The following is a 25,720-nucleotide window of genomic DNA, read 5'->3' as shown; positions in this document are numbered from 1 at the left end:
GAATGTTCCATCAGTTTTAATTTTTAAATACGATTGTCACATTGGGAAAATGAAATAAACACAGTAAAATAAACTGTACAAAGGCAAAGTAGAATAACAAAAAATATTTTACTAAAACATAAGATTTACAGAAGTTTCCAGACAAGCCATACAAAATGGTCACAAGCTTTTTCTTGAAGGAAGGATTCTACACTTGACAGCAAAGTCACAATGTTATTAGTGAGGGCTGTGATGTTTGTTTAATGTTCCCATTTTGGTTCAAACAATCAAGCTTGTCCATCTACAGTGTCTAAATAAAGTTAGACTTGGCTAGAGAGCATATTCTAAAGAACTGGTTAGCTGCTTTTAACCAATGCAATTAGATCACCATAAAAAGGGGGAAAGGAGCCCATAAAATTAAAATAAAACTACCTCTCCCCCTCAAAAAAGTAATAAAGAAAAACACCCAAACCCCTGCAGCTAACCCTGACAACTACCTTCATTCACAGTGCTTAACCATGATGGGGGAAATGAATAAAAGCAGAGAAGGGCCGCTGCTTTTAAACGTTTCACAATAATCCAGATGGTACTTCTAGCCTCTGCTCATGCTTTACAACAGTGAATCAGGACAAGACATAGATTTGCTAATGTGCATTTAATCACCAAAGGACTGAAGATGTCTGGGCTTTTATTCTGTAATATTTCTAAGACTGTGTCCATTAAATGCAAACAAAAAAGGAAGAAGTCTTGGCAGAACAGGATAAGTGATGCACACTTGATGATCAGATCGATTTTAAATATTATTCATGGCATATAGCCTAGTCCATGCTCTAGCTGTAGACAAAAACAAACGTGCAATTATTATTTTACTTAGTTCAATATGTTACTTTCCAAACTCTATAAACATAAAGCAGTATTATGTTGAATGCATGCTATTTTCTATCATCTGGATCAGACAGAAAGACTGTGTGTATATCTAATTACCAAAACACTACAACTAAATCCAGAAATTCTACAAAATTCAGCAGGATGGAAAGAGTTGTTTCCTTTTGTCTCCTTCATTTCTAGATATGCTCTCCACTAATTTTGTTAAAATCTGTAACAGGAAGAAGCTTACTGATTTTCAAACTCCCTAGCTATAAACTGGCGTAGTTTTACTGATCAGATGAATTACAAAAGCAGCTCAAAACGTTTCAAAAGTTTTCTAGCATCTTCATGTACTGCTAGGTGAATGGTACACAAGGAGTATTTGATAAACCAATTATAGGCTGTCTTTACATTTGGGATCATGCAGCAGGCCCTAAGACAGAGTTTAAACATCTGCTGTTGAGAGGTGTTTACATAGTACAAACAGGATATGACTTATTCCTCTTAATGTATCTTTTCCTTTTTGTTAAGACTCGAAAAGAAGTTTTTATAACGGTAGTATATATTGTTTGAAAAAGTGGAGTGGTGTGAAGGAGAGTGGGTATTAAATACCTGTTTCTATGGCTTGGGCCTCGTTGGTCTTCCACTGCTCTGCTACATCGTTTGCTAACGGATCATCCGGATTGGGAGCACTTAACAAAGCCTGGATCGATAGCAGAACTGTGCGGATCTGCAGTGCTGGGGACCACTTATCTATGAAGGCAACAGGCCCAGAATGATCAAGCATGAAACAAAAGCCCCAGAACTACTGCATGGCATTCCCACAGACCTTTGTGGTCTTTATATAAGGCAATGTTCAGATTCTCAAAACAGAATGCTTAAGAGAAAAAGGAGAAATCTTAATAGCATATATTAATAAAGGTAACACTTACCTTTCAAAATATCTAAACATATTCTTCCCAACTTGTCTACATTAGGATGATAAATTTTGGTCATGAAACGTACTTTAGGGGCTGCCATCGGGTATTCTTCTGGTAGGAATAGTTCAAGCTTAAAAGTCCCTCCCTCAAAGGGGGAATCCTGAGGGCCAGCAATGACCACATGAAAATAACGGGCGTTGCTCTCATCTGGTTCTGCTTTAATGCCAGGAACTGGTTCTGCCAGCAAACGCTGGGTTTCCTACAACAGAAAAACATGACACATTTATGAAACAAATGTCACTTTGCTAAACACCAAATTAAAAATTAAGAAGTTCGTTTCTTGTGGGGCACCTGGGTGGCTCAGTGGGTTAAAGCCTCTGCCTTTGGCTCAGGTCATGATCCCAGGGTCCTGGGATGGAGCGGGCTTTCTGGGCTTTCTGCTTGGCGGGGAGCCTGCTTCCTCCTCTCTCTCTCCCTGCCTGCCTCTCTGCCTACTTGTGATCTCTATCTGTCAAATAAAATAAATAAAATCTTTAAAAAAAAAAAAGAAAGAAAGAAAAAAGAAGTTCGTCTCTTGTGACTGGACACAACAGAATTTCTCCACTCTCCCGAAGGGTTTATATTTATTTTTTTAAACTCGAAGTTCAAAGAAAACACTATTTAAATAATCCCAATCACCTGAATACAACTGCAAGTGAAGAGTAATGACATTTGCAGCTGCAAATGTCTGAGCCTATGCTGGTAATAAAAATTAGGATAATGAAACTGATTTTATACTAAGGAGAGAAGTGAGTGGAGTGGAAGAGAGGAGGCAAGAGAGAAGAGAAAAAAGAGAGGAGAAAAAGAAAATAACACTGGGATTTTCACACAGGTAAAGGCCACTTACACTGTTTAAACTCTACCAAAACCTTTAAAAAGTAAAATTTAGGGCACCTGACTGGCTCAGTCAGTACATGAACTCTTGGTCTTGGTGTTGAGTTCCAGCTCCATGCTGGGTGTGGAGATTACTTAAAAATAAAATCTCCTAGAGAGCGCCTGGGTGGCTCAGTGGATTAAAGCCTCTGCCTTGGGTGCAGGTCATGATCCCAGGGTCCTGGGATCAAGACCCACATCCGGCTCTCTACTCAGTGGGGAGCCTGTTTCCTCCAATCTCTCTTTCTGTTTGCCTGTCTACTTGTGGTCTCTGTCAAATAAATAAATAAAAATCTTTAAAAAAAAAAACTAATAAAAAATAATAAAATCTCTTAATTTTTTTAAAAGTAAAATGAGTTCTAAAAGTCACTGAAAAATCTTCCCTCTAAAAAACAGAAGGGAATGTAGGAGGGCCAAGTGCCTAGGCACCTAGACAGGGCTAGAGAATATATACAACCTTGACACTGAACCCTTATGCTGCTCCCCAACAATCATTAGTTCTCTTTCCCATCTTTCTCCCTCTCTCCTAAATATCTAGAACACTCTTCTCTCTCTTCAAACCTCCAGTATCTCTATCCTCACCCTCATTTTTGGCTGACGACTCTCCTGTCTATGTCACAAGAAAACAGATACTTCTTAAAGTTTGCACACCCACCTTCAACTGTGTGCCCATATGCTTTGACTGTCCTCTTGTCACTGTGGATAAAAAGGCTGTCACTCTTGGCTAAAACTGACCTCTCCTCTAAAGCATTAAATCTTCTCTCCTTTCCACTTATTCAAGGACATTGCCGTAGGATCTCTTTCTTCTCCTGAACCAGCAGCCCCCCCCCCTCCATTGGCTCTTTCCCCAAACTGTACAAACTTGCTGTAATTTTCCCAGTAAGAGGAGAAAATAACCTTGACCTAACTCTCCCACCACCTCCTCACCAGCTAATGCACCACTGCTTAGCTGCTTTTTCAAAGTTCTCTGTATCTGATTGTTTCCAATTTTCCTCCTCCCCTCCTATCTTGAACACAACTCTCCAATCAGGGTCTAGCCACTAACATGCCTGTTGAGGTCACCAGTGATTCCCACACAGTTCAATCAAATGGCCAATGCTTAATCTTCATCTTACTTGGCCTAAATGTAACATCTTACCCAGCTGGTCTGCCCTCCTCCTTGCCAAACATCACCCAGCTTCCTACAGCCGAGCTCTCCGGATTCTCTTCCTACTTGTCTAGCTGCAACCTCCTTGCTGGTTCCTTCCCTGACTCCCCAACACAGAAGTGCACCAGGGCTCTGTCCTAAGGCTTCTTTGACATACTTCTATAGTGATCCCATGTTGTCCAATGAATCTAAATACTAAATACACCCTGTATACGATGTCTCCCTAAACTCATATTCAGCACAGATCTCTCCCCTGGATTACACCTCTTCTATCCATAACAATTTGTTCAACAACTCCTCTTGTGTGTCTTAATGAGCATCCCAACTTAGCATGACTTTCCCCACCTCCAATATGCTCTTCCCACAAAGCCATCTTCACTTTAGTTAACCATCCATCCACCCTTCCAACTGATCAAATCTTTCCCTTCATCTCTACCATATCTAAACTGATTGGCATATTTTGTTCCCTTGAATTTCGAAATCTACTGGACTGCTTCTTACTGCCCTGCAGCTACACTTCTGATCCAAGCCACCATCAGCTCTCGGCTGGCACACTGTAATAGCCAAGTTTTGTTTTTCCTGCTTCTGACCTTGTTCCCCACTCGCTCCTGGGTCTGTGTTCCATGGACCTTTGGAAGTCCTTACAATGACCCCCCGCCAAGAAGAGGTTTTATATGATCCCCTTACTCTGGCTACGCTTAACTCATCTTCAGCTGTGTTTCCCCCAATACTCTTACCTGGCACTTTGCCCCAGCAAGATTAGCGGCTTTCTAATTTTCCAACCTGCTGGACATACTCCTCCCTCAAAAGCTTTGCCCTTGCTTTTTTTTTCCCCTGAAATTTTTACGTGGTTTGCTCCCTGAGAGCTCCTACGATCTCCATTCAAATGTGTTTTCTTGGGTAAGGCCTCCATAATTGAAATTGCAAAAGCCCGTTCCACCTAATCCCACACCCTCCCTATCCCTGTTGCCCGGTATCTCCAGAGCTCTACTAACACATTACATATCTCACTTATTTTGTTCAGAATGGAAGCGCCATAAAAGGAGATTTGTGCCTGTTTTATTTACTGCTATATCCTCAGCATTTGGAACAGTGCCCAGCACCACAGATGTTCAATAAATACTTGCTGAATTATGAATCTATTTGATGTTACAAAGAACAAAGAATAAACTATCAGAACTGCATCTTCAACATTAAAGCAGTGTTATTCAAAGCAGGATATGCACATCACAGGAGGATAACAAAAGGATCCATTCACGCATGGGAAAAAATAACCTAACTTTATAAACTTACTTATTTATAAACTTACTTTTTTAGCCAAAAATCGTTAACACTCAATAAAAGAAACTGGCAATTTCATGTGTAATTTTATATGTTAGCAATATATATTCAACATTTTGAATAGGCATGTGCAGTTGAAGTTTTAGAACACTGCTATATCTGAAGTGTTAGATATGAAAAACAATGAGAATACTGTATTTACGCCACCTTCACTTATGAAAAATCCTACACCTTACACCATTTCATTCTACAGCCTACAGGGTACATACTTAAAGAGATTTCCCTGTCTTATACTGAAATAATCATAAGATGCAGATAAAAAATTAAACCCTTTTCCAAACTGTGTTAAACCCATAGCCATTTAAAGCAATGCCTTTGGTACTTTAATTAACTAGAGACTGGGTTTTTTTGCTTTGTTTTAATCATAGCAGTGCAAGGGAAATGAGAACTAAAATGCTGTGAACTACTTTTAGCAAAATGTTCTTTGGGTTCAAAGTAAAACATTTTCACTGCATAAAAAATCTCAGAGGGGCACCTGGGTGGCTCAGTTGATTGTCTGCCTTCAGCTCTAGCCGGGCACTGGGCTCCCTGCTTAGTGGGGAGTCTGCTTCTCCCTCCCTCTCTGCCCCTCCTCGCCCCAGCTTGTGCATGCACTCTCTCTTCCTCTCTCAAGTAAAAACAAATCTAAAAAGAAACAAACAAAAAAAAACCTCAAGAGGCAATAATGAAGCCTCCCACTGTAGGAAGTCCACCAACATGGAATTAGAACAAAAGAGGCAGGTCTTCATTTTTAGCAAAAAAATAAAAATAAAATAAAATAAAGATACTAAGGATCAGGATCAACAGTAAGAGTAAAGAAATGAGAAAAAAACTAGATGATAAAATTCCTTGAATTCTGACCCTCACTTCGACCATCCTTTTGTTTTGCCCCAGGTCTTCCTATTTTTAGAAATCCAGAAGTTGGAAGATTGGGGGAAAAAGAAAAGGCTGGGGTCTAAGGGCCCCCAAATCCCACTCCCTGATTACACAAAGTAGTAGAAGCTCTATTCTAGGCTATAAAACGCTGCCAGAAGGGCCTCCAAGATCATATCCCAAAATAGTCTCAAAATCACACTTAGAACACATTGTCAGATTCATCATTCCTTCCTCATCCTCAGTTCCTCCTCAAAATAAGACTCTTTCTAAAGAATGTACATATTAAACATACCACATGGCCTGACCAATTAAATTTAATCAGAACACATTCTAGCATAATCCTTTACGTATGGAAAACATTTTGAAACAGTTTTTATATGCTCTCAAGTTCTCATGGATTTTGATATAATGAAGAGATGCATAATTATTTGACTACATGGGACTGATTTCCCAACAAACCCACAGCATAAATTATGGGAGGAAAAAAGAATAAAATCCAAACCAAATGGAACAAGTCTCACCCACAGAACTTAGAGTCCATTTTTTCCCCAAAAAAGGCAAAAGTGGGTCAGAAATAAAATCCTTCCTGCTAGTACTCACACATGGGTAACTATGAAACACATTCTAGTTTTATATTATTCTTTGGTAAAAAGACGGTGAAGTACAGTATGATTTCTTCAAGTCTAGAAATAACAGGTTCAAATTCCTTCTGCATTGCTTATGTAACTATTACTTTTGAGCAAATAATCTGCACTGCTCTGAGTCTCAGCTGACTTATCTATATCATAATTAAGATGACCTCTCTTGTAGAGTTGCTATGAAGATCAAAAGAGGAATACTGCAGAAAGACTTAACAGATGAGATCACATAGGAAGGTCATAGCCATACACAACTCAAAAAGAATTAAGAACAAAGCACAGTAACAAATCTTAAGATTTATTAAACAACAGTACTTGTTTATTTATTTTTTTAAGATTTTATTTATTGGGGCCCCTGGGTGGCTCAGTGGGTTACTCTGCCTTCAGCTCAGGTCATAATCTCAGGGTCCTGGGATCGAGCTCCACATCGGAATCTCTGCTCAGCAAGGAGCCTGCTTCCCCCTCTAAATCTTTGGTGGGGGAGGTTTTATTTATTTATTTGACGGAGAGAGAGAGATCACAAGTAGGCAGAGAGGCAGGCAGAAGGTGGGGGGAGGAAGCAGGCTCCCTGCTGAGCAGAGAGCCTGATGCAGTGCTTGATCCCAAGACCCTGAGATCATGGCCAAGGCCAGAGGATTATTAACACACTGAGCCACCCAGGTGCCCCCAGTACTTGTTTTTAAAGAAAACAGAATAACCATTAGTTGCATTATAATCCTACTTGTTTAAAAGCTAATCCTTGGACCCAATCCCAGGCAGAACTGAGTTTAGGCCATACAGAACAAAAAGTATTATAGACTATTTAGGGAATTAGTTACTAAAAAACAGAAAAGGAAGTACATAAAAATAGAGTATAAATTTAAGTGGCAGGAAGATGAAGTCTCAAGGAAACTATCTTACAGAGTATACCTTAAAAAGGAATTAAGTATCAAACTGATCTGGTCATCAATAGATCTACTGGGACTTGAAGAGCAAATTTTAGGATTATACTACAGTAAACTGCAACACTTGACAGTCTGTCAACTAAATTCCATTATCTAGGTCTTGTCCCTCTGTAAAGATCAATAACAACTTGTGCTCACTATCAAGAAATGTTAAGGTCTATTATACATCTATTTAAGGCAGTGAATGAGGTATGTACAGTAAAATTTTAGATAATAAACAGTATTCTTAAGAAAAAAAGTGGCAGGGATGCCTGGTGGCTCAGTCAATTAAGTGTGTTGATTCTGGTTCAGGTCATGATCTCAGGGTCCTGAGATCTAGCTCCAGGTCCAGCTTCATGCTCAGCAGGGACTCGGCTTGAGATTCACTCGCCCCTTTGCCCCTCCCCCCCCCAAGGAAGGAAGGAAGAAAGAGGGAAGAAGGGAGGGAAAAAGTGGCAATCTGCATATGAGAAAAGTTGCTCCATTTAATAACTTTCTATACACACCTCCAACTTTCTATATACTTCACATTACATTATATACATATATACATGATTACACTACATACATTATATACTTTACATTAATATACTAGGTATATATAGTTGGAGGTGTACATAGAAAGATATTAATGTAAAGTATATAATGTATATAGTATAATATATATATACATATATACGTATGTGTATACGTGTATATCTATATACTACCTCCAACATATACCTACAGCCATTAAGTTTTTTTTCCTATTTTGAATATCCTCTGGTGGCACCTGGATGGCACAGTCAGCTAAGCACCCGACTTTTGGTTTCAGCTCAGGTCACGATCCAGGGTCCTGATATTGAGCCCTGCTTCTCACTCAGCACAGAGTCTGCTTAAGACTCATTTTCCCTCTCCCTTTGCCCCTTACCAGGACCTCTCTCACTCTCTAAAATTAAAAAAGAATTATTCTCTGAAAGACAAAGATGTTTACTAATGTATTACTAATAATGTCAATTGTGGATCTTTCGATCATCTCACCCAAGAGCCATCTGATTACACTCGGTTATCACCATCAATTCTGTTACCACACTAGTCTTATCAAACTGAGAGGTGCCTCAATGATGTCTGCTCTGTGTACTCCAGCCTCTTTAACCACATCTACAAGCAATTTAAAAATATTACCAAGCAGGGGCTCCTTTGTCTGGGATTACTGATAAAGCAAAAGCCTATTTTTCAATTGTAAACTACTTCAAGGGCATCTACAATTTCACCATCTAAGATAAGTGGGAATTTTTTTAAAAACATTACCAACATTTTGAGTGTCATGTCCCTAACATTTTATCCATGAGGCTTGTCGTTTTTACTACACAATTTTGGTCTGTGAACACAATGAATTTTAGGAACGCATAGATCTCATCATTATAGTAGAACTGACCTGTATTTATTCTGGCTGGGATTAAAAACAGAGCCAAAATTGTGCTCAATTTAACTACTGCACCACTTCCTTACAAATCATTAGGGTGAGCTAGAGGTGCATACAGCATGATAAAAATGGTTGATGAATGCTTTCTCTACAGCAGTGCTGCCCAACAGAAATATAAGCTGCAAATATAATACTAAATTTTCCACTAGCCACATTAAAAAGTAAAAAGCAGTTAAAATTAGTATTGTATTTAACAGTATATTCAAACAGTATCATTTCAACATGTAATCAACATAGAAGTTATTAATATAACCTTTATTCATACAAAGTCTTCAAAATCCAGTAATTTATACTTATATACTTACAACACATATCAATTCAAACTAGTCACACTGCAACTGCTCAATAGCCACATGGGGCTAAGCAGCTACCATACAGGACAGTGAAACACAGGACAATACTGTTATAATGTTACTTACACATTACCAATATAATTTACTTTATATAGTGAGTAAAAACTGGTAGAGAAACTTTAAAGTATCACTTTTTTCCCCTCAAAAGTTCTATGCAACAGTAATGTCAGAATATCTGAATCACTAGGATTAGGAATGTTGCTGTTAATGTTTGGTACAGTCACAAGCCTGTGCTCGAAAATAATGACTCGTAGCCATTTCAAAAAAACACAGCATGGACAAAAATTAACTGAAACAAGGCAACTGCATGAAAAAATAAGGGTTAATCCCTCAGAGATCATTTTAATTTTTACAGTCCACACTACCCCCTAGTGGATAAAAGACATAACTTACTCATTTGAACCCCTTTTTCCTCCTCAAATAGGGGATCAACTATTTTACTCTAATTCACTAAGTTTTTAAAAAATGTTTACCCTAAAGTCAGAGGAGACTAACAATTCTCAAGGCACACTCTCCACCTTCCATTTTTCCCTCTACTCCCACACACATAAACCTCACATTTTCCTTCGCTGAAAAGAAGAAAAAATGGAAGAAGCCCTTTCAAAGGCTCTAGGCAGGGGCGCCTGGGTGGCTCAGTGGGTTAAAGCCTCTGCCTTCGGCTCAGGTCATGATCCCAGGGTCCTGGGATCGAGCCCCGCATCGGGCTCTCTGCTTGGCAGAGAGCCTGCTTCTTCCTCTCTCTCTGCCTGCCTCTCTGCTTACTTGTAATCTCTGCCTGTCAAATAAATAAATAAATAATCTTTAAAAAAAAAAAAAAGGCTCTAGGCACCAAGGACTAAATCTTAAGATCTTAGACCAAGGTATCCCTGTGATGAAAAGCTTTATTTCTAGTGGACCAATAAGTAGTAAGAAAGTACAGCTGGCCCATGAACATACAAGTTAGGCGAACCAACCCCCGCCCCCCGCACAGGTGAAAATCCACATACAAATACTGACCCCCCAGAATTTAACTACTAAGAGTCTACTGTTGACCAAACACCTTACCTTTAAGTCAATTAGTACATACTGTATGTATGTATTATACACTGTATTCCTGTAATAAAGTAAGCTAGAGAAAAGACCATGTTAACAAAATGAGGGGCACCTAGGTAGCTCAGTCAGTTAAGCATCTGCCTTCAGCTCAGGGTCATGATCTCCTCATCTTGGGAATGAGCCCCATGTCTGGCTCCCTGCTCAGCAGGGAGTGCTTCTCACTCTCCCTCTGCCCCTGCTTGCACATGCTCGCTCTCTCTCTCTCTCTCTCAAATAAATAAATAAATATATATATATATATTTTTTTAAAAAGAATCACAAGGAAGAGAAAATGTATTTAATAGTTCTATACTGCATTTTAAAAGATTTTATTTATTTATCTGACAGAGAGATCATAAGCAGGCAGAGAGGCAGGCAGAGAGAGAGAAGAAAGCAGGCTCCCTGCTGAGCAGAGAGCCTGATGAGGGGCTCGATCCCAGGACCCTAAGATCATGATCTGAGCCTAAGGCAGGCACTTAACTCACTGAGCCACCCATGCGCTCCAGTTCTGCATTGCATTTATCAAAACTAAAAAATCCATGTACAAGTGGACTCACATATAAACACACCAGTGAGCACAGTTCAAACCCATGTTCTTCAAGGGTCAGCTGTACGCTGTATTCCATTTTGTAGTAATATCCAAGAGATGGAATGGAATAACCTAGTCTAGAACTCTCTATTTTTTTTCTCTCAAACCAAGACCAAATCAGTACCTCCGTTAAGTTCAGTGAAAAGGAAGAGAGACCTGGAAGCCAGGGAAGGACTTCTGAAAAGCTAAGTATCTTCAACTGATTTGTTTCTCAGGTCTGAATTAGTCTGGAGTTTAGACCTTAACACCATCCCTCTTACTACAGCTGGGACAATAATTATTTGAAGATGAGAACCCCAACTAGCAAATGGTGGTGGTGAAGTGCTAAATACATGCTTGCTCAATGAATGAATAAATGCATGTGTGCTTAGGCACCACACAGTGCCGATAAGAAGAATTACTATACTTAACTATTAGTAGAGGGTAACTTCTATCCCAGGAATGGCATTTACAATTATTCCAATCACTGGCAACAGACAAAATCTGAAAATCCTACTAACAAAGTATGCCTCCAACAGGAAAAACCATTAGGCTGAATTCCTTGTCTACCACCCCCAAATTCTTTTGTTCCACTAAGCACCTCAAGTTATACTGCAGTCTGTCTCTTTTCCTGCCCCCACTAGTCTGTAAATTCCCTAAAGGCAGGGACTCTATGCGATTATTAAGCACTACACCCAGATGGGCAGAAAAGCAATAAAAAAAAATCAAGTAACAATAACTGTGCCAAACAGTGATTTAAGCGCTCTACATGTATTATTAACTCAATCTTCATACCCATTTTACAAATGAGGGAAATGAGAAACTAAAACTAACCACTTATATTATAATCAAAGTTATAGCAAGTGGCAGAGCCAAGACTGAAATCCAGGTAACTGGGCTCTACTCAGACTGGCTTCAGAGCCTGATTTCTTAATCTCAGTGACCTATAGAAAGACAATTAACAATATGAACAGTAAATCTCAAATGTTTGTCAGGACAGTAAATAGCACAGAAGTTAAGGAAGGGCTCCTTTCAGTCCTTCATAATCACGAAAAAGTGCTTCATCAAAGAGATAAATTAATTTAAGCCATAAAGTCACTTTTTTCCTTTTTTTCCTTTGGGACTGGCAACTGAAGAAGTATACAGTCTTAGTAACATAAATGAAGTAGAAAAAACTCTGCTTTATTTAATGGAAAAATCAGTATATGTCATTTTGACGAATTATCCATTATATGATAAGCCACTTTGCCTATCTCTGTTATTACATGAAACTACTATGATCTAAAATGTTGTGACTTGGCGCCTGGGTGGCTCAGTGGGTTAAAATGTTGTGACTCTGAAATATGAATTTACAAACAAATGTTTATTTTGTACATGGCATTGTGGTACCAACTACTTCAAAGGAAGAATTTTTTAAAAGTCCCTTTATCCTTCAAGAATTTCACTGTGAGTATAAAATATATTTATAAAAGTCAGTTTTTGAAAGATGCATTTTCAAATACGGTATGTCAAGGTCTTAGAGAAGGTACAAGCAATTAGGGATACTAACTACAAGACCAACAGGACTACACTGGGAGTACATTATGGTCTTGCTTATTTCTAAAGACATTCCAAAAGTTTTCTCGGAAGATAACTTTACATCTCCATCTTTTTCTGTTTTTTTTAAAGACTTCTAAATACTGGCATCACTCATGAAAGTTAACATCTCCATTTTTTCTTAGATTCTGATTCCATGGATAATATAAACACTTTGTTGCCTGGACTTTCTTTAGCACCAGCTCAAAAATTTAATATATGCCTTTACTGATCTAAATAATGTAACTGTCCTTTGGTCTTAATGAATTCTGTGTCTTAGGAATTATGTCTTGGAACTCTGAATGAAGAGACTATCTAGCTTAGTAACACTTCACTGAGATTGCTGCTGTAATAAGGTCATTAAGGCACCATTAGCAAACCCATCAAAAAGCATTTTTTTAAAACCTGAATGCTTCAAATTCTGGGAAGAAGTATATAACTTAGTAGGTGAGGGAGGAAAGGTCTTCTGTATTCATCCTGAATGAAAATAGACAATTTTTTAAATGCCTGTTTCTGTATAGTGAAAAATAAAAGTATGATTGATGCCTTAGCAAAAACCAGTAAACCTGTACTTAAAAAAAAAATTCAGCATTTAAAAGTTAGAAATCATCTAGACTGTGGGTTTCTTTCTTAAAATTTCAAGTGGTTGAAGTTGGTAATTCATTTTAAGGCCTTTACATGTTAATTTAAGCCATTCATCTACACATTTGACTACAATGAAACAATAGTAAAATTCCACCATTCATTCATACCTTCTCTTCCTTAGTATAATGCTGGAATTGGGAGCTTAAGAATGTGAAAGTTTGAAGTAACTGTTGTTTGAAAACAGAAAAAGTTATCCATAGTCACACAGGATTATGTCGGTGGCATAAGAAAAATTAGGTTCATAATGGGTGTTCATCATTCCTTTAGACCACCCAACAGGCTGAACAGCGTTGATGGGGAATAATACCCCCAATCTTTATAGATCCCCACCTCCCTCAACAGAAGCTTTAGTCTTGGGAAATTTCCTAATTCCTAAGCATGTGTGAGATTTACGTTCAGTCAAAACCTGTGCATCAAAGGTAAAATACAACAGAAGGATCCATTCTGGAGATAATAGCAGTAGTTACCTCTAGACAGCACGGAGGAGGTTCTAGTGCAGCATTCTGTACTTGGCATTAGCAGTCGAACTGCAGAGTAGGAAGCATACAATGTCAGCAGTAAAGCCTCCACCATGTTGTGATTCTGAGCCCTGTTTCCTGAATGCCTCTTTCTTTGGCACCCCTGAAGATTATGTGCGAGACTTTTAACTCAATAATACTATTTCTACTTAAACTAGCCAAAGTTGAACTCCATTGCTTGCTAAAAATACAAAGCTTAACCTAGATAGAAAAGAAAGTGAAAAAAAGGAAAGAGTTAATAGACCCGGGGTTGGGGGAAATGAAAAGGTTAAGAAGCGAAGTATCTCTTTGGGATTAAATAAGGTCAAAGGAGAGCAGGCTAACCTCACTATCAAAGAACTTCTATCTAGTTTAACTGCCTTTAAAGAGGGAGCTAACTGAAAGAGCTAACTTCTAACTAATCAGTCTGGTATACCTCCTAGGGAAAAAACCTGGAGCTAAAACATCTCTATTTAATCCCAATCTTAACTGTACCAATTTGTCATACAATCACACAAATTCACTTAACCTCCCCAACTTCTAAAATTTAGTCCCTCCAACATTTCAAAGATTCCCTCTAACACTAAAACTAATTATTTAACATTGAAATCGGTTAAGTCTTACTGTTTTATGCTCCCTTCTGCTAAAACGTCCCCTTTTATAATACTCTTGTTTTTTAAGATTTATTGTGTTTGAGAAAGAGCAGGGGGGAGGGGAAGAGGGGGAAGAGAGTCCCAAGCAGGCTGTGCTTATTAGAGCAGAGCTCCAGACACAGGGCTCAATCTCAAGACCCTGAGATCACGACGTGAGCTAAAACCAAGAGCAGGGTGCTTTAACCAGCTGCACCACCTAGGCACCCCTATAATACTCTTTAACGCTGTTATTACTGCTCACTGTTTCGCCCTATTGAGGGAAGAGGTATTATGGACTGTATCCCCAGCATCTATGCCAATGCTTAATATCTAAAGAAATTTGTTGCTAATGGTACCTGCTTTTTTACCCCCAATTCTTTCCTACCTGCTCATTAACGAAAAATACCATGTTGACTTAAATAGCTATACTCCTAATAACCAAAATCTGGTTAACATCTTAGTATGTTTGTATTTATTCTGATAAATACAAAGCCCTTTTTAAAAACAGTTTAATATTTTTACAATTTTTTCAATTACTGTGTCAGTCTACCCCACTTTCCTGGTTGTTTTACATGTAAATTAATCAGTATTCCTTGCCCAACTATGGTATAAATAGGCACTTTTACTGCCCTGCAAGCTAGTGGCTTCTCTCGTACAACTACTACCATGGTATACCTTTTTTTTTTTTTTAATTTTATTTATTTATTTGTCAGAGAGAGAGCGAGCGAGAGCGAGCATAGGCAGACAGAGTGGAAGGCAGTCAGAGGGAGAAGCAGGCTCCCTGCTGAGCAAGGAGCCCGATGTGGGACTCGATCCCAGGACGCTGGGATCATGACCTGAGCCGAAGGCAGCTGCTTAACCAACTGAGCCACTCAGGCGTCCCCATGGTATACCTTATAACCATGTATTACTTATCCAATCCTTGATCACTAGTTACTTCAGGTTTCAAATGTGGTAATCAAAACAAAATTTAAGCACTAAATGCCTGAGGTCTTCACTAATAAGAAAGGCCTCTGCTTATATTAACAGACAAGACAGAAGCAGAGCAGATTAAATTTTCACTGAGGGAAACAAAAACAAGTTACAGTTAAACCAGATTTGCATTCTCAATCCAATTGTGCCACTGACATAATTCTGTCCAAAATCCAAACCACAAGAAGAAAAAATACTGCACACTAAACACCGAGACAACCTAGGAAGCAATCAGATATTAGGGATCCTGTCTCCCCCAAAATAAGCACCCTTTAACAAGGCTGCCATACTGCACCACTCCAAGAAAGGTCCATTCACATCACAGTCTATATGAATGGCACCCCCTGAAGTTGTACAGTGCAAGATCCCAAATACTTTGGATTCAAGAATAAAACTTCAGTTTAGCAGCAATACCAATCAACTTCATTATTGTTTAACTCATGGAAAACTTATATATGGTAATTCTAATAAAATCAAAACAATAATTTCAATAAAATCAGATTACTGACCCCAAACATCCCATTTTCCTGCCCACTGTTGGTAAATGGGCATCCACTATGCTTTAAAAAAAAAAAATCTATCCCCCATTAAAGATGGCTGTGTTTAAGGTTATCCATTTTGTGGGACTAATGCATAAATGATGAACCAAGTACACTTACACTGAGAAGGAATTCGTTTTTTCCAGATTTACAGTGAAGCAGCATCTTTGCAAAATCAGAAAACAGTAAGAACATTATAAGGCTCACTGTATTATGGTAAGCTCTATTCTCTGCACTATAACCCTCCCAACCACCTTAGAACTAGATTAGTGCATTAAACAGATGAAGTAGAGGTCAAGTGGGCTGTACAAGCTAGTACTTGGCATAGCTGCAAGTTGAGTCCAGAAAGCCAACCCCCACATTCTGTGCTCCTGCCACACAGAACTCACACAAGCTCCACATATCCAAAATCTTTTGGCTCTTCAGAATTAGGAAGTAGATCTAAGACATTTAAGATACTAAACATTATTTTGCCCACAAAGCAGCATTTCTACCATTTGAGAAGTTGATTGTCATTTAAGAGGTAGGCAAGTGGGGCACCTGGGTGGCTCAGTGGGTTAAGCCTCTGCCTTCAGCTTGGGTCTCAGGGTCCTGGGATCGAGCCCCACATGGGGCTCTCTGCTCAGCAGGGAGCCTGCTTCCTCCCCCGCCCCCCCCGCCTGCCTCTCTGCCTACTTGTGATCTCTCTCTGTAAAATAAATAAAATAAAATATTAAAAAAAAAAAGAGGTAAGCAACTGAGTAAATGCTACTGGCTAAGAGTATTACTGGGCGGTAGGGGTGCACCTTCTGCAGAAAACTACCTCCCCCCTACAGTCTAACTCCCCAGCTACACTAGTCCCTATAGGTCAGGGTCCAGGTGTAGTGTTTGCAGCCTCAATACTGAGCACCACAGACTGTCACATTCCATATGGGCTTGAATGAACAGACCTAACTATTACAGAAAGAAAAATACAGAAAGGGTAAAGGGGGATTCAAGAACTTCCAAAACTGGTAGGTTCAAGGTTTTAAGGAGCCAGATAGTGGCCATAAAGGGCAAGAATATGGGGGGGAAAAAAGAAGAAGAATTTTTTTTCTTAAAGTTTTAAACCCAACATGAACTATTTCATACTTCTGCTCAAACGCTTTACCCTTGCTATTCTCCTTACAAGTTATGCACTTAAAGGACCAAATGCTAAGCACCAGAATATCACGCTTAAGTTTCTTTTGCCCCTTTAGTAGTTTTGATAATTTCTTAAGTTTAATAATGATCATTTGCTGGGGACGCCTGGGTGGCTCAGTGGTTTAAAGCTTCTGCCTTCGGCTCAGGTCATGATCCCAGGGTCCTGGGATAGGGCCCCACATCGGGCTCTCTGCTCCGCGGGGAGCCTGCTTCCTCCTCTCTCTGCCTGCATCTCTGCCTATTTGTAATCTCTCTCTCTCAAATAAATAAATAAAAATCTTAAAAAAAAAAATAAAAAATAATGATCATTTGCTAATAAGAACTGGCTGCCATATTAAAGATTCAGTCTTCTACTTCAAGGTTTTGGAAGAATTTGAAATTAATCTCATTTTCTTGAGTACTTTTGAGATTTTTAATATTTTACACATTATCAGACTGGTTTGAAAGTTAAAATTTTTTTTTTAAGATTTTATTTATTTATTTGAGAGAGAGTAGAAAAGAGAGAAAGAGAGCACAAACTGGAGGGGAGGCAGAGGGAGAGGGAGATGCAGACTCCCCAGCCAAGCAGGGAGCCCCCACGTGGGACTTGACCCCAGGGCCCTGAGATCATGACCTGAGCCAAAGACAGATGCTTAACTGACTGAGCTACCCCAGCTGTCCCGAAAGTTAAATAATCTTAAGAGATCCAGCTGGATGGAGTATATAACTCAGCAGATATTTCATTTTTCTGTAATTTTAGATGATTATTTTATCCTGTGCCACTGAACCAGACAGAGAAATGACCCACACAACTGAGATTTTAATATAACTGAAATTAAGCACAAATTTACATACTGAGGCTAACATATGAGAGAGCATCTGTGTACAACAGTACTGGGTCAAATTCAGCCTCTTCATGTGGGACAGCCAGTCTCTGCACAACATAATATAAATGCTGGACTTAGGGCCTGCTAGCAGTATGAACTAATATGATATGATGTAAAACTCTAAACAAAAATAATAAAATTTAAAAAAAAAGATTATAAAAGCTTACAAGATTATAAAATAGCAGATATAAATGATCCAACTTAGTGGTTTCCTTGAGGAAAGTGACTAGATGGTTGAGAGGTGGGAGACACTTCAGCTGAATAACTTTTTGCTGAATTCTGTAACATGTCCAAGTACCACTTACCCAAAAAAGCAAGAAAAAAATGTTTTTAAATAAAGTCACCCAAGGAAACAGAATAAGTATTGTGAAAGTAACTCTATTTTGAAAGTGACAATGTCTCATTTTCAAGACAATCCTTAAAACTCAGAATAGACAAAGACTAAAAAAAAAAAATAATAATGCTATTTACTGTTACGGAGAAAACTGGCTCTCATAATCACGGTTGGTGGGATTACAAGTTAACCCAACCCTTAAAATTTCATGTCTTGGAATTTATCCCAAGGAAAAACTGCGAATATGTTCAAAAGTACAGCTCCAAGAGAAAAAGATGTTGTAAAGGTAATGTGTAACAGTACAGAAAAACACCCTTCTACACAAGTGAAAACACACACTTCAAAACAGTATAAACAGTGCTGGGATGGAATATTCCAAATCTTAACAAGATGGTGGTTTCATAATTATTGTCAAAATGTAAATGATACATTTAAAATGGCTGCATTACTTGTATGTTGATTACACCTTAAAAGAGTTTATTTAAAAAGAGGGGGGGAAAAAAAGCCTAGTGTATGTCTTGAGCTTACAGAGGGCAGGAAGTGGGTCTTAATTTGTGTAGACAAGACCCCCATTCACCTGAGCTTATGACCATTAGCTGCTATACTCTCCAATAAACATCCGTAAACTTGCAAAATGCTTGCAACTACGTAGTGGACTCTTTTTTTGTTTGTTTTTTTAGATTTTTATTTATTTATTGAGAGAGAGGTAGTGAGAGAGAGTATGAGCGAGGAGAAATCAAAGGGAGAAGCAGACTCCCCATGGAGCTGGGAGCCCGATGCGGGACTTGATCCCAGGACTCCGGGATCTGACCTGAGCCGAAGGCAGTCATCCAACCGAGCCACCCAGGCATCCCCGTAGTGGACTCTTTATGGAAACCGCTTAAAGGGCTGAACTGTGTGTTTGGGTTAAAAGCATATACAATCCCAGAACCAGAGACAAAAGAAAACCTCAAGACATTGATAAATGGTAAAACCCCGGGAAGGACTTTTTCAGAAGCTAATGAATTAGAAAGCTAGATAAATTTAGCTAGAACTTCAAGGTGTAGGGATGACACAAGTATTAATCCTTAAAACTGACCTGGATGTTCACGTATGTTGTTTCAGTTTACCTCAGATCCACCTCTGGAAAGATAACATAAGTGGCAGAACACTTGGACTAGTGGATTAGAAGCTCACTGCAGTCAAGGGCTCTTTTACACTTACGAGCTGGTACCTGGACTCCTCAGTCTCCTGCTTAACATCAATATGCTCACGATAGGTAAATGACGGAGTTGCAACTGTAAGGTGTATCTGAGCTAAAAATTGAAAATGTTTCTTAATTTGTTCTAATAGTATATGAAGAAGTGTCCTCAGAGTTGAGGCAGTCACCAAGGATAGGGGCAAGAGTGAACCCCCAAGGTACCACTCGCCTGTATCCTCTGGCACTTTCTCTAAGCCTACTTTCTTCTCTAAAACCCTAGTTTGAATGCACACAGCTCTGGTCTGTCCTGAGATTTGAGCACTGGTTCAAAAAAAAGGGGGGGGGGGGTTTAATCCCCTTAAACAAAGGCATTTATATGTTACTTACTTAAAAAAAAAAAATTGTGACAAATGGTATGTATGGGGGGGGCAGTGGTTCCCTTATCCTAAGCTTAGCCAAAACAAAAATATTTTTAAAAGATCTCAAAATCCCTAATTCTGCAGGACTGAAGTCAAGCCAAACACTGCCACATCTTCAGGATTTTTTGCTCTTCCCTATCTATCATGGGCTGAGCTAAAAGGTCAGGCAGCTTTCTCTCTCTGAAACCTCTACACCAGGAAATTTGTATCTGTGTCACAAGTAAGATAATGGTTTCTCACTTATCCTTCTATACTTTGTAATTCCAGAGGTGGGACTCTGCAAACCACACTGCTGCTCTGCCACAGACTGAGCACTAAACTCTGCAGATGAGAAGTGCTGAAGGGGAACTACAAGATAGAACTTGCCTCTTCGAGGTTTCTGTGAGCATCACCCAACAGCCTGCAGCACATTCACTGAGTCTGCAGTTTACCCCACCGGACAGCACCAGCTTAATCGCCATGGGTGCCTGCAGAGAGGGTGGGACTCCCTTTAGAGTTCTGCATCCCAGATAGGGCTCTGCATCCCAAGTTCCTCAATTTTAATAACCTCTATCTTTTCTCAGTTTTCTTCCCAAACCTGGAAATGGTAGCTGCTTCCTATTCTACCTCCACAATACTTTAAAGCTCTCTTTTCACCCTTTCAGTCACCCACGGAACAACTTTATACATGTGACAGCTCCCAAATGTTCACAGAATTGCCATGGTAAGGATAAGCCTAGGTGCTACTAATACTAGTACCAGAACCTAGTGCTACCCCAAACCTCACTGCCCTTCACTCTGCAAAGGATAAAAGGACAGCTGGGAAGTAGAAGGGCAGTTATGCCAGTTAAGGAAATGCCAAACCCAGAAGGTGCCCATGCAAGCACCTCAGGTCCCTAGATGTCTGGGAATCTTTCCACTTGAACAAGTAGAAGGCACAATGCCCACATCTAGCAACTAAAATCAAATAATCAAATTCAGGATTCAAAGGGTGGCTTACTCAAAAGCAGTAATTCAAAAAGATATATACATCCCTATGTTCACTGCAGCATTAAATAAAATAGCCAAGATATAAAAGCAACCCAAGTATCCATCAACAGATGAATGGATAGAGGATATGGCATGTGTCTGTGTGTGTGTATGTACTGGAATATTACTCAGTTACAAAAAAAGGTGAGATCCTGCCATTTGAGACAACATGGATCAACCTAAAGGGCATAATGTTAAGTGAAATCAGACAAAGACAAATACCATATAATTTCACTCATGTGGAATTTAAAAAGCAAAACCAAAAGCAGAAACAGACCCATAAATACAGAGAATAAAATGATGGCTGCCAGAGGGGATGAGAAAAATGGGTGAAGAGGAATGGGAAATACAGGCTTCCAGTTACGGAATGAGTCAGTCACGGGAATAAAAGGTACAGCATAGCGAACATAGTCAACAGTACTATAATAATGCTAGCACTTGTGAGCATAGCATAAGCTATAAACCTGTCCAATTCACTATGTTGTAACATCTGAAACTAATACAATACACTGTCAAAAATACTTCCTTTTTTTAAAAAAGTAGTTTTACTTGTATTCATAATGTTTCACAGGTATCAAGACCAATACTATACCAACTAAGATCCACTCTTCCTCACTTTACAATGCAGCAGACTACAGCTAGATGCTCTTCAGAGAACTATTTGATAATATGCTCACATTCCAAGTGTGAATGACCCAAACAGAATTTCATAATCTGGGGAAATTTTTGAGATTCCCAATCACCTTCTCCCAAACCAACTTCTCCCAAACCACACTTCTCCAGTACCCCTGACAGAAGATATAGGGTCCAGCAATTTTGCACACAGCTTAGGTAATACTTTGAGGCAACACTTTCACATACATGAGAATCAAATGATTCTAAAAAGAAAGGTAACCAACAGAAAACAAGATTAAGGAAGGGGACAATCCCTGGGACCTCCCTGCCTGAAGATACAAATACCCCTTCTCAATCCTTCTCACCCCCATGATAAAGCTCACTCTTCAGAGATAAGAATAAGGCTCTTGTTACTGAGGGAAATGGGTAACATTTCTATACTTTGCAACTAATCATATTTTTTCAAGATATTTCTATTTTCTAACAGAAGTTGTATCACTGACTTTATGATATAAAAGTGGCTGATATATACCAACCAGAAAGAATTATTTTTTTCAGTCTGCCATAGACAGAGGAACTGTCTATAATCAGTATAAAGAACAAAACAGATAATTCAACATACTAATACTTGTAATCTTTAAGAAACTAACATACATAGGGGCGCCTGGGTGGCTCAGTGGGTTAAGCCGCTGCCTTCAGCTCGGGTCATGATCTCGGGGTCCTGGGATTGAGTCCCACATCGGGCTCTCTGCTCAGCAGGGAGCCTGCTTCCTCCTCTCTCTCTCTCTGCCTGCCTCTCTGCCTACTTGTGATCTCTCTCTGTCAAATATATAAATAAAATCTTAAAAAAAAAAAGAAACTAACATACATAAATCATAACCATAACTGGCCTGATGATTCAACTCAAGAAATAAAGCAACATTTTGGAGTGTGTGTGTGTGCACATGTGTGCACACTCTGAAAGTATTAAAACTGCTGTAACTTGATTACTCCTAAGAGGGGACATATGCTAGTTTTACTTTCTCTTTTCATTGACAGGAGACCTAAATAGCTGCATTTTTTAAATACACACCTGTGGGGCAAAGGTACCAAAAGCCTGCTCACCAACTAGGACTGGGATCTTGGTTGTCAGGGTCCTGCTGCATCCTATCACAGGAAAATCTGCTTAAGTAATCCCTAAAATGAAGGAAGCCAGCACTGGAATTCTCCAACACCTTTGTTTATAGCCCTGTTATGGTTAATCCACTATTATCAATTAAACAGTAGAAAACAGAAAGGCTAGTACATATATGTGTGAACCATCAGAGCAAAGGTCTATAGACCTTTTTAAAAGTATATATGGTATTCAAAACTTTGACCCAGGCAGTGCCAAATATTTTATTTTCCAACAGTTACAAAGAGCAAATTAAAATATTCCTTCATCTGCTTTAAAAAATTAGGAAATCCTGCCATTCACAACAAGGAAATTATGCTAAGTAAGCCAAACACAGAAAGACAAATATGCACGATCTCACTTATGCATGGAATCTTTAAAAACAAAGTAGAACACTATTAGGTGGAGGAAAAGGTAAGATACTGATCAAAAAGTAAAATCTTTCAGTTATACGTTATACAGTTACACATTCTGTATACCTGACGTAGCAGATGTGACAGATAATAATAATACCACAAACTTACATTACTGTCCATATTTCATATGTGACAGTTAATAATAATACCACAAACTTTTACCTGTTACTTTCCATTGTGATTTTTTTTTTTGTTGCAAGGACACTTCAGATCTACTCAGCAAGTTTTAAGTATGTATGCTCCCTCTCTTTCTGGCCCTTTCCACCTTCTGAGCCCTGGCATGCTCTCTCTCTCTCAAAGGTGTGCTCCCCCTCTCAAATAAAACTTAAAAAAAAAAAAGGCAAATTACTTAAATTTTATCCCTGATTTTCTTTTTATGGAACCTGTAAAATAACAAAAAAAAAAGTATTTCTAATTCTAAACCACCACCTACTTGTTATTAAGAACATAAACAAGAGGGGCACCTGGGTGGCTCAGTAGGTTACGCATCTTCCTTCAGCTCAGGTCATGATCTCAGGGTCCCAGGGTCAACCCTGTGTCAGGCTCCCGCAGGGAGCCTGCTTCTCCCTCTCCCCTGGTTCATGCACTCCTTTTTTCTCCCAAATTAATTAATTAATTAATTAATTATTAAAAAGACAAAAAAAAACATAAACAAGATGATTTCTGCCTGTCAAGATTTTTCCCAGGAGAGTAGAGGAAACAAACCCAAAATACAGAATGCTGGACCATCATGTTTGATGAGGGCTGCTTTCCTGCAAACATGGCATAATTTGGAAGTTGGAAAATACATCATTTTGGCTGGTAAGCAGTAACACTATCAGAAGTTATATAAGAAATAGGAAACGGGTGCCTGAGTGGCTCAGTGGGTTAAGCCTCTGCCTTCAGCTCAGGTCATTATCTCAGGGTCCCGGGATCGAGCCCCACGTGGGCTCTCTGCTCACTGCTCAGCGGGGAGCCTGCTTCCCGCTCTCTCTCTGCCTGCCTCTCTGCCTACTTGTGGTCTCTCTCTCTCTCTGTCAAATAAATAAATAAAATCTTAAAAAAAAAAAAAAAAGAAAAGAAATAGGAAACAGGAAGAGATGTCAATTAAGTAAGATGAAAAGACCAGCATGTATGCCAAGTTTTAAAAGTCTGAACCTTACCCTATATACAGTGGAGAGCAACATGATCACATCAGTGTTTTAGAATAATGTGATGGATGGGGAGAGAGGGATATAGGTGGGCAGTAAGTGAAGACAGAGAGATGAGTTCTGAGATTATTGCAGAAACAATCAGGAGAGGATGATTAAGGGCCCACATACAAAGACAACTGGAAGGAGAAGACAGGAACGGGTTAAGAAAAGTCAGAAACATTCCTGAGGCTGAATCCATCATGGGTTTATTAGCAAACTCAATGTGGAAGAGAAACACTGGGAGGGAAGAGAAGGAATAAATCTCAGACAACTGGGTTAATGTTGACATAACAAGGAAGAAACACTAAAAGTGCTGACACACATGAAGGGAGATCGCAAAATACATTCTATTGTTAAAAAAAAAAACAAACAGTTGATTTTAAAATGTCAGTAAGACAGCTAAGTGAAGAAAAAAGGAGGCATTTGGAGACCTGAAATTCAGCACTAAATTTTGGAATCACTGATCAATGTGGACTGAAGCCAGGTAAAAGTAAATAAAGGTTTTCTTAAGACTATATAATGAGAAAAGGCTCAAGGTCTGAACCTCAGGACATAATATACATTTAAAGGTTTTGAAACTGTCAAAGCTGATAGGATACAGGCCTACCTACCAGTTATACTGGAAAACTATACATTTATTTTAGAATACTGCTACTCCAGCCTTTGTGGGTTTTGTTACTTGGTTTTGGGTTTTTTTAATTGCTTAACAGCCAATTTAAAAGCCAAAAGGGAAAATCAGTTCCAGGACAAGGCGACTTGGGTTTTTTTCTCACTGTTTAAAATTCTGCCCAAAGGGATCATATAATCATCAAGTTTTCAAATACGAATTAGAATAACTGAGGCCCAGGGTAAGTGAGTAACTTGGCCAAGGTCACAAAGTTCCTTAATCTTTGAGATAAGAATAAAAGTCAGGGCTGATCCTTAACATTATTCACCAGCATTAGCTTAATTTTCTCAGTGTCTAGCAACCAAGTCTAATCTTCAAAGACAAAGATTTACTACCACTTAAAAAAAAAAAAAAAAAAAGATTTACTACCACTGACTTTTTTTTTTTTAAATAATGGCTCACAAGGCTGAAGAATATTTTTTTTTTAAGATTTTATTTATTTATTTGACAGAAAGAGTCACAAGTAGGCAGAGAGAGGAGGAAGCAGGCTCCCTGCTGAGCAGAGAGCCTGTTGTGGGATTTGATCCCAGAACCCTGAGATCATGACCTGAGCCGAAGGCAGCGGCTTAACCCACTGAGCCACCCAGGTGCCCTGAAGAATATTTCTTAAATGTTCTAAAGCAATGTAGGTTTCAAATATAACTAGTTTTGGGGAACCAATACAGATTATTTACCTTATAAAAGTACCACTATGGGAGCTGCCTGGGTGGCTCACTGGGTTAGGCCTCTGCCTTCAGCTCAGGTCATGACTTTGGGGTCCTGGGATCGAGTCCCACCAACATCGGGCTCTCTCCTAGGTGGGGAGCCTGCTTCCTCCTCCCTCTCTCTCT

At 39.1% G+C, this 25,720-nt stretch overlaps 1 protein-coding gene across 1 annotated transcript in view; it reads right to left on the bottom strand.

The window, feature by feature from the left end:
• Positions 1-25,720, bottom strand: part of UBE2N (ubiquitin conjugating enzyme E2 N) — a 36,232-nt gene continuing 10,512 nt past the window's right edge. The window contains exons 2-4 of the mRNA XM_059402355.1: positions 1,779-2,025; positions 1,459-1,599; positions 1-813 (exon numbers count right to left, since the gene is read on the bottom strand). Coding sequence (XP_059258338.1) covers positions 773-813; positions 1,459-1,599; positions 1,779-2,025 — 429 coding nt within the window. The 3' untranslated portion in view covers positions 1-772. The remainder of the gene's footprint in view (positions 814-1,458; positions 1,600-1,778; positions 2,026-25,720) is intronic.

The sequence above is a fragment of the Mustela nigripes genome, chromosome 6 (genome assembly GCF_022355385.1).
Source record: "Mustela nigripes isolate SB6536 chromosome 6, MUSNIG.SB6536, whole genome shotgun sequence".
NCBI classification, from domain to species: Eukaryota; Metazoa; Chordata; class Mammalia; order Carnivora; family Mustelidae; genus Mustela; species Mustela nigripes.
This window is presented reverse-complemented; position numbering and strand designations above follow the sequence as displayed.